Source organism: Salmo trutta, chromosome 5 (assembly GCF_901001165.1).
Source record: "Salmo trutta chromosome 5, fSalTru1.1, whole genome shotgun sequence".
NCBI lineage: Eukaryota > Metazoa > Chordata > Actinopteri > Salmoniformes > Salmonidae > Salmo > Salmo trutta.
Window position 1 is genome coordinate 28372671 of NC_042961.1, and position 14539 is coordinate 28387209.

A 14539-nucleotide genomic window follows, 5' to 3' on the forward strand; every position below is an offset into this window, starting at 1 on the left:
ATGCTTTGCATTCATGGTGTACATTTTTGTAAGGTGTTTAGTTATTTGCATTACATGGGGTAACTCACCCCATCCAACGCAAATGTCGAGCACCCACCAGTTTCGGGGGGGTAATTAGATCGAAGTGTTTGTTTCTAAAAGTCGTACCTTCCCATCATAAATCCTGGCTATGCCTTTGAGCTGAAATCAATATGTTCAGATTGCATCACGTGTTTGCGGTCACAGTCCTTGCGGTGGTTATGAGAGGTCAAAGCAGTGAGCGCATCTGCTGAAGTGACTGTCTCTAACATTACATTTCTCAGGTTTTCAATCATCACAGTCCTGAGTCACTCCAGTGTTAAACCTTTAACGGTATCACTGAACAAAGAAACCTATTTGCTCCCAAGCGGGCTTGATGCATTCAATTAATTAGCTTTGATATAAACTGCTTGCTTTTCTGTTGGCTTCCGTCCTGGAAATAAATTGAATTTTAACTGATATAAACCAATTGAGTCGCCAGCATATGGTTCACCCACCATGGCCAACCTCAAGCCACAGTCAGCCCTCACTAGTGAATTCTAATTTCACCTGTTTGTTGTTTGACCGTTGATTCTTGTTAGTCCACATATGCCTCCCTTCACATCTTCTCTGAGTGTACCTCTGTTTCTTATGCCTCTGATTTTGGAGGTAAGGATCAAGCAACTCAATACTTATTTCAGATATTATTTTATGTACAATCAGCTTGTATAGTTTGTCTATTGGCCCTGATACACAATGATGTTGTTCCTTTTTGTAAACATCGCTCAAGCATTTAGGATCAGAATGTTAAGAGGATGTTCGAGCACTTTGTTCTGGAGTGTTATCTACACAGCACAGGAGGTTGGTAGAGCCTTAATTGATGAGAACGGGCTCGTGGTAATGACTGGAGCGGAGTCAGTGGAATGGTATCAAATACATCAAACACGTGGTTTCCAGGTGTTTGATGCCCTTCCATTTGCTCCGTTCCAGCTATTATTATGAGCAGTTCCAGCCTCCACTGCGACACAGTTATCATGTTCCCCTGTTGCCTTGGATTTCAGGGCAGGTTGACCGTTTTAGTTGTTGGATCTGAAAAAGGGAAATGTCTCCCTCTGATGGTCATTGGATGCTGCTTGGATTTGGACGCTGGATGCTGTAAGAATACGTGTCACATTTCTTGCTATGCTGCCCGTGTGAATACTCTGATCGGTGGAGCTTTTTTCTTAGTACTTGATATACTTTATGATTATGTTGCTTTACAAAATCTGGCACCTCTTCACTTTCTTAATCCACGTCCAAATTTTTGTACAAATGTTGTGGTTTATTCTTCTACGTTTTTTTTTCAAGCAGATCAAATGTTATGAATGGCTTTCATTTGAATAGATCATGGTGTTGGTTAATGTTCCTCACTTAACTTTGAGATGTGGAGAGAAACCAAATAATCTAGCCCAATAGCAGAATTTTATGGAGGGAAAATACTTTTGGGCAGAATTTGGCCAAGATTTTTCAGACAAGTGGACCACTGGCACTTCTGTATGTTTTTCATCTTAGCAAAGCTTTTAATAAAGAGGGTCATAGCTTGGCTGACTGAATTTCCATCCTTCAGGAAGACTGGACACATTTTTTCCACCAACTCGACCCCCTGTCATCCAAGCACAGCGAAATTAAATCAATGTCTGAAACCAGAGCCAAGGCCTCAACTGCACCAACAGAAATAGGAAATCTAGTTTCGCTGTCTGCTAATGACATTAGTGTGTTCCCTAAATGGCCGTCCCCACCGACGTTGGACAGGAACACAACATGGGATATAATTACAGGTCTAACACTCACATCTCAATTTTCCTGTAAAACATGCATAGCCTGCAATTGCACTTTATAGATTAGCCAACATTGACCACAACCCCCCCCCCCCCCCCAGTCCCGGCCAGCAGGTAATGATTCATGATTCATTTCTTCCCGGTATCATGTTATCCTCTGGAATTATACTTCCCAAGGTGAAACCAAGGAGAAACGGAAACCACATCCTCATGGACCATGTGAGAAACTCATTACTGCTTACGTGTCATTTGAGCCCCTCTTTTCAATTTCCGTTGACATAAGAATAAAATATTTGCCAATAAAACGTATATATTGTAAGGATACAGTCTCATCATATAGTGTAGTCTCATCATTTGACATGGATGGTGGCATAATTGAAATAGGCCTATCAGGGAAGAGATTTCTGATAGTTGATGATGCTGTATGTGCAGGCCCACCCTCAAGTTAGGCAGTAAAAAAAAGTGTAATAGGATTGTGAAATTCACTGACATTGTAGGCATAAAAGCTACATTCAGTGGATATGTGTCCCATGGTACAGTCACCTCCAAAATGATTGGCACACTTGATAAAGATGAGGAAAAAAGACAGTGATTTACCCAATAAATTACTGGGAGTTGATATATAGAGTGTGCGACTCTCTGTTTTTTTTATAGATGACAAAAAAGACAGTATAAAATAAATAATACAAATACTGAGATATATTGTATGCAAATGTTTTTGTTACAAAAATATTATTTTATACTAATACAATTGCTCAGAGAAAGATATTTTGCTTAAGGAGTTAAGGAGTAATACGTGTCTCAAAAAGATACGTATCAAAATTATTGGCACCCTTGATTTCAATACTTTGTGCACCCTCCAATTGTGAGGATAACTGCACTGAGCGTTTTTCGATAATGTTTTATGAGATTGGAGAACACATTGGGAGGGATCTTAGACCATTCCTCCATACAGAATCTTTCCAGATCCTTGATGTCCTTCGGGGTCTGCGTTTATGGACTGCCCTCTTCAATTCAAACCACATGTTTTCAATGGCAACCTGGACTCAGGGGTCGACGTAACACAGTAAATGTAAATTTGATCCGCTCCATTTTGTATGATATGTTACGTTTCACATGGTGTGGATTAATTTGTGGATGTCCATCATCCATTTTGCATGTAATGTTATGTCCTCCAATTCATATTATATGCTATGAATTGCCAATATGTATGATACATTACGAATTCAAATTTGTTGTGGCTAATAGTGATGGGTAGTTCAGCTCTTTTCTAATCTTTTCGACTCGTTCGGTCAAAAGAATGAGTCTTTCGACTAATTTCGTTCATTTGAGTCAGTCATGCCCAGAGCGTGAAGGACCCCCTACTGACAGGCATTGACAGGATGGTCACAGCCACACGTTCAGTGGTTGGATAGAACACATTATATATTTTAGATAGGAGCAATAGTAATGATACGTGCCCTCAATGTGAAGTGACATCAATCCATATATACAGAGTATTTAATTTAGATTTTTTTTTACCTTTATTTAAGAGTACAAGAGTACAAGTAGAGTACAAGTACAACCCTTTTTATAAAAACCTTTTAAGATGGTAAGAAAGTTAACATTCACTTATTCATATTTCGTTAAAGAAATAAATCACTTGCTAGCAATAGCTAGCGTTACATTACAGTGCGCTGGCTGACAGTGATAGTTAGCTCGTCATTGACATGGCTAGCTAAGCCATCAAACACTTGGTTAACTTGACAAAATAGGCTTTATATACATTAACGGCAACATAGATAAATACATAGTCACATTCGCTAACGACTTCGGAATATATGAAGCAGTTTTCAAAAGACACTATTGTGTCTGTTTTAAACAGTTTTTTATGTACAGAGGAAGGGAGACATGATCCTGCACTCAGAATGTCTCTCTCAGACTGAAGAGCAGGAGGACCAACTCTTTAAAAAGGGGAGACACACTCAAAATCCACTGGCTGTTCTTTCGAGGAAAATAATGTAAAAAGGTAAGTATAAAGACAGCTTTAGCATTTTAGCTAACAGCAACTTTCAAGTCAAGTTGAAACTGAAAAGTTGCAAATTAGCTAAAATACTAAAGTTGTCTATTATGTGATTCAAATACGCAACCTTGGGGTTGCTAGATGTTCGCGTTATACACCCAACCATCCTCCCTGACCAGTCTCCCTACTTTTGTTTTTGTCTTAAGTAACCTACTGTCCTATGTAACCATACCAAACATAATATATAATACAAATTGGAGGGGCAAAAATGAACATTTACTATGTTACATGTGGATTTTGCGGCCAGGCTGTCAATGGGGTTCAAGTCCGGAGAATTTGCCATTGCAAAATGTACATTTTGTGGTCAATCTACCATTTCTTTGTGGATTTTGTTGTGTGCTTGGGGTCATTGTCTTGCTGAAAGATCCACTTTTCAAGTTTCATCCTCATGGCAGAGGCAACCAGGTTTTTGGTTAAAATGTCCTGGTACTTGGTGGAGTTCATGATGACGTTGAACATAACAAGGGCCCGAGGACCAATGGTAGCAAAACAACCCCAGAACATCATAGATCCACCAGCATATTCTAAAGTAGTTATACGGTTATTTCTGCATATGCATCCTTCTTTTGACGTCAATCCCACTGCTGGTTTGCATGGCCAAAGACCTCTATTTTTCATCTCATCTGACCATAGCACCCGGTTCCAATTCAAGTGCCAATGCCATTTAGCAAACTCCAGGCATTTACATTTGTTAATTGCTCACAATAAAAGCTTTTTTCTGGTAAACCTTCCAAAGAGCCTATTGGCATGGAGGTGGCATCTAATTGTAGATTTGGAGACTTGGTAAACCCAAGATGCCCTTGGATTTTTCGTTGCCTCACAAACCTTCTTCGTCACTGGGACAAGATACACTTGCGTCCTCTACCACACAAGTTTATCACTGTTTCAGTGGTTTTAAACTTTTGAGATATTTCCCTAATATTGGTAAGTGGCATACATTTTTACCCATTGCCTGATTTATGAAGGTCAACAACCATTTGTTTCTTTAAGTTAGTGATGGATGGATGACAAATGGATTTTATATGCGTGTTACCTCGTTTTTAGGGCTGGGTTACCAAACAAGCATGCAGGTCAAGTGCCCTGGGGCCCCCAACCCCCCAAAAAATAATCACACAAAATTACACAAAAGTTCTTTCATATTTTTGGGGGGTTGGGGGCCCTCCAGATAGTATATGAACATGCCATAAGCAATGGCAAAATGTGTAGAATTGCAGGAAATTAGCTTTAAAACTGCTATATTTTCTCTCGACTTCATGGCAAAATGTGTAGAATAGCAGGAGATTAGCTTTAAAACTGCAACATTTTCTCTCATCCTCATGGCAAAATGTAACGAGTGACACGCGATAAGCTAGAAACCAGCAAATGTTTCTCTCTGCCCCATTTTTGACAGCTATCTTTTGATAATAGGTTGTATTACTTGTTAAATAAAATCTCTTTCTTTGAGCAATTGTATTCGTATACATTTTTTTTTGAGCATATAATATAGCTCAGTATTTTAATTATTTATTTTATACAGTCTTTTTAGCTTATCATTACTTATCATTACCAAGGGTGCCAATCATTTTAGAGGTGACCTGTATGTTAGCAGTAGCATATTACAATGAGCATATGACATCAGGGATCGTGGTACTAATAATTCAACCCAACTAAAATGAAACATTATCCTGAAAAAAACAAAACTGTTAAGTTACAGGTCTTGTCTGTTTTTGGCAACAGTGCTTACTTTTTTTCTCTCTTCAATCGAACAGCATCTCAGTTACTTGCTACAGTACTGGGAATGTCAAAGACTGTGTCTTGATATTTCAGAGTGCATTGTGGTTATTCAGACTACATTCCCAGGTATGTAAATAGTATCTGGGTGGTTTGGTGATTCCATGTGTTACGAAAGCAGCTAGCCAACCGTGTGGCTCAGTTGGTAGAGCATGGTGTTTGCAACGCCAGGGTTGTGGGTTCGATTCCTACGGGGGAGCCAGTACGGAAATAACTATTTTTTTTAATGAAATGTATGCATTCACTACTGTAAGTCGCTCTGGATAAGAGCGTCTGCTAAAATGTAAATGTAAAAAAAATAGTCTACTCTCGCTATGTCTAGGGGTTATTGGCCTGTCTAGCTGATCTCGACTCTATAACATGTCTGCATTTAATGTAAAAGTAGGAGAAAGCTAACATGCATGTGCCTAGGAAGAAAGTGTACTCACCAGGGTCCAGGTATGAGCTCTGTCCTGACTCTGTAGTTGTCCAGCCCAAGCAGTTCATAAATGTTAAGTTGTTGGTGACAAAAACAATAAGTAAAGCCATAACAAAAAGGTATTCAAACAAATGCAGAAAGACCTTGTCCAGCCTTACTGGCACTCTCAGCACCTGCCCCAGTTGCTGCTGCCCCCTAGAGTTGGGATGTGGAAGTGGAAGTGTGCTGTCTACCTGTGCGCCTAACCTCTAACTACCTCCATTCCTAACACATGGCCTTTCTTTCTTTTTGCAGGGTCAGTTGGGCTCTACTTCCCCCAGAATCAGTACAAGGAGACTGTGTACGTCGGGCAGTCTGCAGGGACACCCGTGCTCCAGGTCCACGCCATGGTGGAGAGCGACTCTCAACGGCCCCACTTCTACCTGTGCTACCTGAGGCCTCCGACCTATGCCCCGTGGTTCCACCTGGACGAGACCACAGGGATACTCTCCATGAATAAGACCCTGGAGTGGAGCGACTTTGACTCTGCATGTGAGTTTAATAGAGACAGAAGTTTGTGCACACGTATCGTTTTCCCATTGTTTATGGAATATGTTAGGAAGTTGACCGTTCAATCTGTTTCCTTTGATATACAAATGTTCAATTGTCCATTGAATGCAACACTCCAGTATATTTCAAATATAGTTATATTTAACATTGTAAAATGTGTGTGGGGGGGAAGTGATTGAAGTTTGTTCAGCTTTCACGCTTTGTGCATAGTAATAACGTTGAGCTTCAAGGTGATACATCATGTTCACGGATCTGCTTTCAGAATCTGGTTTTAACCATTGCTTCTAACGATGAACTTAGCATTAAGATGCTTTTGGGAAATCGGAACCTGGATAGTAATGTAATTGCATAGAAGCCCAGAAAGTGCCCAGTCATCAAGAAATAAATGCACTGTGGGAGATTTAAATGGGATACTGTGTTACTCTTTTGGTTCCCTTGCTGACCAGATAAGTTTTGGAAGCTGCCGCTGAGTGTCATTGCTGCGACCAGACCATTGAAGAAGTTCCTCTGTGGCCTCAGCCACCCCACCGTACAAGTCAGCCTGACCTTCATCAATGACACGGCGCCACCGTGTGGCCAGACCAGACCAGAGCTGAAGAAACTGTGCTTCCCTGACAAAGACCTGAGCTCCCACATTAAGGAGAACAGGTTCCCCGGGGCCCTCCGCCAGCTCAGACAGCTCACCAGGCTTAACGTCTGCCCCAACTACACCATCTCCTACAGTGTAGAATCCGGTGAGGCTTGCTACACTCACCTTCACCCACACTGTCTCTGTGCATCATATTATGAGAAACATCAAACACTTTGCAGGTCTCTACACTGGCATACCACACACCCCCACACACCCCACAGTAAGATATTGTGTATAATAATGAATTTGAAGAATTTATCAGCGCTGTATGTTTGTCAGCTAGCTAGCCAGCCAGTTTTAGAAGAATGATTCCATAACTGTTTCTAATAAACTGCCAAAATGCCAACATTCCATTCAAATAATGCAGTCAATCTACAACTATACACTGGCTGAAATCAGTTGATGATAGGACGTAGACAAGTTGTAAATGCAACAAGTACTGATATTGTATCATATAAAGAAAACAAAAAAGTATTGGGACTGTGATACATTTTTTGCTATTTTGGCTCTGTACTCCTGCACTTTGGATTTGAAATGATACAATGACTATGAGGTTAAAGTGCAGACTGTCAGCTTAAATTTGAGGGTATTTCCATTATAACGGGTGAACCATTCAGAAATTACAGTACTTTTTGTACATAGTCCCCCCATTTTAGGGGAAGAAAGTATTGGGACAAAATCACTTATATGTGTGTTAAAGTAGTCAAAAGATGAGTATTTTGTCCCATATTCTTAGCATGCAATGATTACATCAAGCTTGTGACTCTACAAACTTGTTGGATCCATTTGCTGTTTGTTTTGGCTGTGTTTCAGATTATTTGTGTCCAATATAAATTAATGGTAAATAATGTATTGTGTCATTCCGAAGTCACATTTATTGTAAATAAGACTAGAATATGCTTCTGAGCACTTTCACATTAATGTGGATGATACCATGACTACGGACAAATGCCCAGCTATCAATTTCTCGCATGGAATAGCCTTCATTTCTCAGAACAAGAATAGGCTGACGAGTTTCAGAATAAAGTTATTTGTTTCTGGCCATTTTGAGCCTGTAATTGAACCCACAAATGCTGATGCTCCAGATCCTCAACAAGTCTAAAGGCCAGTTTTATTGCTTCTTTAATCAGAACAAAAGTTTTCAGCTGTGCTAACATAATTGCAAACGGGTTTTCTAATATCAATTAGCCTTTTAAAATTATAAACTTGGATTAGCTAACACAACGTGCCATTGGAACACAGGAGCGATGGTTGCTGATAATGGGCCTCTGTACACCTACGTAGGTATTCCATTCAAAATCAGCCGTTTCCAGCCACAATAGTCATTTAAAACATTAACAATGTCTACCTCATGTTCCCACTCTTATAGAATGCATGATATTAACTTCAATCTTTTTTTCCCGATTTTCTTTCTCATTGTTGTTCCAGTAGCTGGGTGAATATGAAACTACAAAGTCTGGCAACATGAGACTAACATGATATGTTTACATCTCCTCTTCATGTTCCGTTTGGCTCTAGATGTTCCAGCCCCATTCGCTGTAACTGACAACACCACTGAGTTGGTAGTGACTGCTCCATTGGACCGCGAGGAGAGGGAGACATACAGTCCCATGCTGATCTGCACAGTGCAGACTGACACAATGATAGACACGTTTTTTGTTACACTACATATCAACGTCTACGACGAGGACGACAATGCACCGTATGTCAGTGGAACAGACACAGAGGACGTGGTGCTGGAATTTGATCGCAAGCAGGTGACTTTACTTTACTTTACTACCAAACTGTATATCAGTTTATTGCTATACATGTATCATTGATACCACTGTTGTTCTTGTTGTGTGTTTCGCAGGGAAGTTCTTTTGGGAACTTGGTTGTCTACGACAGAGACACAACACCCAGGTATCCCAAATCCCAGAGTCAGAATAGATTTGTCGGAAATATGATGACCAATGACTCATGGATAAATGAAATGTTCGCCATAGAATACTCTTTCAAAGAAGAGAAGGCCATTTTTGGCAACGTCCGAGGCACTGTTCATGAGTTCCGTGAGTAGTCCAGATGACTTCCCCAATCACCCAATCACTCTAAAGACTGGTTTCCCAGACACAGAGTAAGCCTTGTCGGTTTTCAGTCTAGAACTAGACTTAATATGTGTCCGGGAAACCAGCCTGTTAATGTGACAAACTTCTACTAAATCTTTTGATCGATTCATTAAATAAACAGCCCCCCCCCCCTTCCCTTTGTGTGGCATGTAGGGCTTGCACTGAAGAAGAATTTGTCTGTAACTGAGAATAGGACCTTCCAGCTGGATTACCTGGTCAATGACACTACATACCCCCATCCAGAGGGAACTGTGATGCTGCACTACAATATCACCATCTTACCTGTCCCCATCCACTTCACCAATGTGACATACCTCTTCGCCCTAACACGTAGAGCTAACGTCTACTCCCAGGTACCTATAGAGTCCACACACAGCCCTCTATGCTTGAGAAGAGGGATACTGCTCACGAAATGCTTATGAAGCAGACAACTCTTTTAAGATAATAGTATTCCGCTGTTCAAGAGTAATGTGATGAAATGCCATTAAAGCAGTCTGTGAGGTTACTTGGTTGATATTTCAGAGGTTAGCTCGTCACGGACCTATTTTTTCCCCCAGTAGGCTAAATGCAAGATCATGTGTCAATCTGATTAGAACTGTAGCATTTTCCCTGTATGATTTATGTTCCTTCTCTTTTCAGGTCGGTAGGATTTGCGTGGACAACAGCCTGAAGTTCCAGGGCATCAATGTCACGTACCGGCTAGCAGTAGCAGAGAAGACCGAGAATGTGTCCGACGACGTACAGTCATGCTACGCTGCGATTAGCATTGCACAGAGCCTCAAGGACATGGTGGGGTTGCTATATGTGAACGACACAGAGGCGCTTCGCAGGCCAGAGTGCCAGGACCTGCAGTATGTGGTTATTGCTCAAGAGCAACAGAATCTGCTGCAGGCTAGCACTCAGATCCTCGTTGTGCTCGACAGCGATAGTAAGTACTCTCCTGAGATAATAAGTTCATGCCCAGCAATACTCCAGACTGATGCTGATTTGGCCACAGTGATTACCAATGAATGGGGTGTATGGCATTCATATTTGGAAGTCATCAGATCAGTTATTTTTCAAGGCCTCATTGTTAGAGACCTTAGTACTAGTGTAGTAGAGACCTGTCAAATTATGTTAACTCTATCCGTGTCCAAGACACTGTCCATAGCTTTGTCCGTGTCCAAGACTCTATCCATAGCTTTGTCCGTGTCCAAGACTCTATCCATAGCTTTGTCCGTGTCCAACACTCTATCCATAGCTTTGTCCATGTCCAAGACTCTATCCATAGCTTTGTCCGTGTCCAAGACTCTATCCATAGCTTTGTCCATGTCCAAGACTCTATCCATAGCTTTGTCCATGTCCAAGACTCTGTCCATAGCTTTGTCCATGGCCAAGACTCTCTCCATAGCTTTGTCCATGTCCAAGACTCTTGTGATCTTGCTTGACAATTGCATCATAGTGAAGCATATGGTGGACATGCGTTTTGTCTTCATAAAGTTTGTGTTTGTGTTGTGTAGTTGATAAGCAGGGCCCAGAGGACCAGTGGTTCCTCTCCTGTGCAAAGGGAAGACAGCGTGGGGATTGTGAGAACATCAGAGGCCTGGGGGCAACCACAGGGAGGTGCCAATGGAGGCAGGGCTATGCAAAAGGTACCCACACTGTCATTGACCAGATTACCTGTCATTGACCAGATTACCTGTCATTGGCCAGGTAATCCAGCTGGAAGGTCCTATTCTCGGTTACAGACAAATTCTTCTTCAGTGGAAGCCCTATGTGCCACATATAGGGGTATTTAATGGAAACAGGAAATTATGCTATTATATTTTTCCTTTATCTTTCAGGAATATCAGAAAGTTATTCCACCTGCTCCCCTGACCTCCGCACGTGCCCTGATGGATTTTGTGATGCAGTTGAAAGCAAAGACGCATCAATATGTCCTCAGGATTGTACAAGTGAGCAATGTCCTAAATCTTTTAGGGCCATTTATATTTGGCTACCTTATTGACGTTCTTTCTTTTTTGACGGTATTTGAAGAGTTTTTTTTTTTTTATTGTTGAATTCAATAGATTTACATGTGTTTGTGTCTCTCAGTTGAACCCGTTATAGGTGGTCATGAGAAGGGCATCATGTCTGGCATTAGAGCTGGCCATGGAACCTGCTACTGCTACTCTGAAAAATGCTTCTGTGAGAAGGATGATGTAGAGGGTGAGTTGTAGCATTTCAAATCCTTTTTGTTCTACGTGTATTGACCCATATACCCCCCCCCCCCCCCCATAGTTAACGAAACAGCATTCCAAATGGAGATGTTTCAAGATATGATACTGTATGTCAATCAAAGGTGAAATTACATTTTGCCCTTTGTTGTCAAAGGATGTTTCCATCGTGTTTTTTGTTCACTGACACCTTCTACCCTGTCTGATGCAGAGGCCATGTGTGACGAGGTCTGCAAGACCATCGTTGCCACTGCCGTGCTGCTCTCCTTCATCGTCTCCATCCTCCTGTCCTCCTACTTCATCCATCGTTACCACAAGAACTCCCCCAAGCCGCCCATCACCTCGGCTGAGATGACCTTCCGGCGGCCCGCACAATCCTACCCAATCAGCTACTCCGCTAACAACATGCGCCGTGGCTCGTTGGACTCCATGGAGAACCAAGTAGCCATTGACACCTTCAAAATACCTGTAAGGCCTTTCCTGAAAATGTTTGGGAAGTTTCCGGAATTTTCCAACCTAGCTATACTAAATTACCTTTTGAATGATCATGAGACCTGCAAATATATGTTGTATTGATAGAGAGGTTTTTTTTTTTTTTTTTTAAATGTGTTGCTTAATTGTTTTAACAGGAGGATCCCAAATGGGAATTTCCACGCAAAAACCTGGTGCTGGGCAAAACATTAGGAGAAGGGGAGTTTGGGAAGGTTGTCAAGGCGACTGCATTCCGGCTGAAAGGAAAGGCTGGTTACACCACAGTAGCTGTGAAAATGCTTAAAGGTAAGATTAACCGGACAAAGAGCAGACAATAGGAACAGTTATTGTAAGACTCATGCAGTGAGTGAGTCCCTAGGTGTCTGTATACTGAATATACAGTGGTAGTAGATTTTTATGATGTGACTTTTGACCAGTCCATGATAGATATAAGGTGCAGGCAGTTCTGCCCCCCTAGGCGAGACAAAATAAAATGACCTCGCAAGGTAGAATTGTAGCCTATAGTATACAGTGTCAGCTCGCAATTCATTTCATGAATGCCCATCCACGGAGGTGCAACTTTGGTTTTAGAAGTGGGGGGGGGACATGATTATTATTTATATTTTTTTATCCGGTATGAGAAACACTCCAAACAGCCTACCCAACCGCTCGGAGGTGTCCGCATGGTCCTAAAGCACACCGTTGCCTCGTTTTGTATCACATTCCAATGATAAAATTGGGGGGGACATAAATGCAATTTCAGAATGTGGGGGGGACATGTCCCCTCTCATCCCCAGTGAAAGTTGCACCCTTGCCCATCCATATGGTACAGTTTGTCAGTCCTGATTCCTGACAAAGACCTAAAACAGATCACTTTGGCTACTCAAGCTCTGAATATAAACTACCCAAGATTATTAAATCCCGCCCTCGTCAGTATGTCCCCCTAGGCGGCCACCTAATCCTGCCTAGTGGGCAGGCGTATAAGGTGATGTATTTTATGAAAGTATTTCATGAATCTCTCTTTTATTTTGCAACAGACCACGCCTCACATAGTGAACTGCGGGACCTCCTGTCAGAATTCACCTTACTGAAGCAAGTCAACCATCCACACGTCATCAAGATGTACGGAGCCTGCAGCCAGGATGGTAAGGCTTCATACCGATCCACTCCGAGCACCATTTGAGGGTATCAATGTTGCTGATTGACTGTACCTTCAACAATGGAGATGTGTGATACTTGAGAATCTTGTCTTCAGATCTTGTCCTTTATGGTAGCAGTGCCTCAGATACCCTGTCTGATCAAATGATGCTCAAAGTCACCATGAGATTGTGGTATAATAAATTGGGGACCCACTTGATCATATTAATGAAAACATGATGTCCTTGCAATGCTTAACCTTCCGGTGTTATACCTGGTATATGTGATGCATATTTCATTCAATCCTGCCAGATACTGTAAGCCTAAGTGCGTGTTCTGAAGTGTTGTGTCTTTCCATCTAGGTCCAATGTATCTGATTGTAGAATATGCCAAATATGGGTCACTGCGCAACTTCCTGCGTGAGAGCCGAAAGGTGGGACCCAGCTACATGTCAGGCAACGATGCCAACCGCAACTCGAGCTACCTGGAGAATCCAGATGAGAGGGCACTCACCATGGGCGACCTGATCTCCTTCACCTGGCAGATCTCCAGGGGCATGCAGTACCTGGCTGAAATGAAGGTGCCTGTCTAGCAATTACCACTTTCAAAATATTCACCATGTGGCAAATCTTAACTTCCACTTAAGTCAAATTTCACTCAGTCTCCCATTGACATCAATGCATGACTCAGTGAAAATTTGACTGAAGTGGAAGTAAGGATTTGCCTTTATTATACAGTCACCTCCAAAATTATTGGCACCCTTGATAAATACTGTATGAGCCAAAAAGACTATATAAAGTAAATAATACAAATACTAAACTATATTGTATGCTCTAAAAACTTTAATATTTATACTAATACAATTGTTTAGAGAAAGAGATTTTGTTTTACAAGTAATAATTGTTTATCTCAAAATTATACGTGTCAAAATTATTGGCACCCCTAAAGATTCTGATCTATAAAATCAAACAAAATTATACCCCTCTCACCATTACCAATTTCAAGGGAGATTAGCATGTCTTGGGGGTATGATCTTTGTGCCTCTGTAACTTTCTCACTCATCATTATTCACGATTCATTTAGGATTATCTGTAATCATTGGTAGCATGCACATTTATGTAGAAGTGTTTAGAAACATTCTATTCTTATTTACAATAAAAGAGACTACAAAATGACACAATACATGATTTACCATTCATTTCTATTGGACACAAAATAATCAAACACAACTAAAACAAACTGCTTGATGTAGTCAATGCGCGCTAGGAATATGGGACCAAATATTACATTTTGTTTGATTTTATTGATAGGAATCTTCCCAGCTAACAACAAATGTTCACACAACTTTAGAGAACGTTCCCTTAAGAGTCTCATTAGGTCATTAACT

General features: G+C 41.2%; 1 protein-coding gene across 2 annotated transcripts in view; it reads left to right on the forward strand.

The window, feature by feature from the left end:
• The window catches only part of ret (ret proto-oncogene receptor tyrosine kinase), a 30101-nt gene that overhangs the window by 10746 nt on the left and 4816 nt on the right, over positions 1–14539 (forward strand). For both annotated transcript variants that reach the window (XM_029753224.1, XM_029753225.1), the window contains exons 2-14: positions 6359–6595; positions 7060–7347; positions 8763–9001; positions 9097–9292; positions 9503–9702; positions 9989–10277; positions 10849–10980; positions 11173–11283; positions 11423–11536; positions 11756–12012; positions 12174–12321; positions 13053–13160; positions 13515–13732. In XM_029753224.1, the coding sequence (XP_029609084.1) occupies positions 6359–6595; positions 7060–7347; positions 8763–9001; positions 9097–9292; positions 9503–9702; positions 9989–10277; positions 10849–10980; positions 11173–11283; positions 11423–11536; positions 11756–12012; positions 12174–12321; positions 13053–13160; positions 13515–13732 (2537 nt within the window). The remainder of the gene's footprint in view (positions 1–6358; positions 6596–7059; positions 7348–8762; positions 9002–9096; positions 9293–9502; positions 9703–9988; positions 10278–10848; positions 10981–11172; positions 11284–11422; positions 11537–11755; positions 12013–12173; positions 12322–13052; positions 13161–13514; positions 13733–14539) is intronic.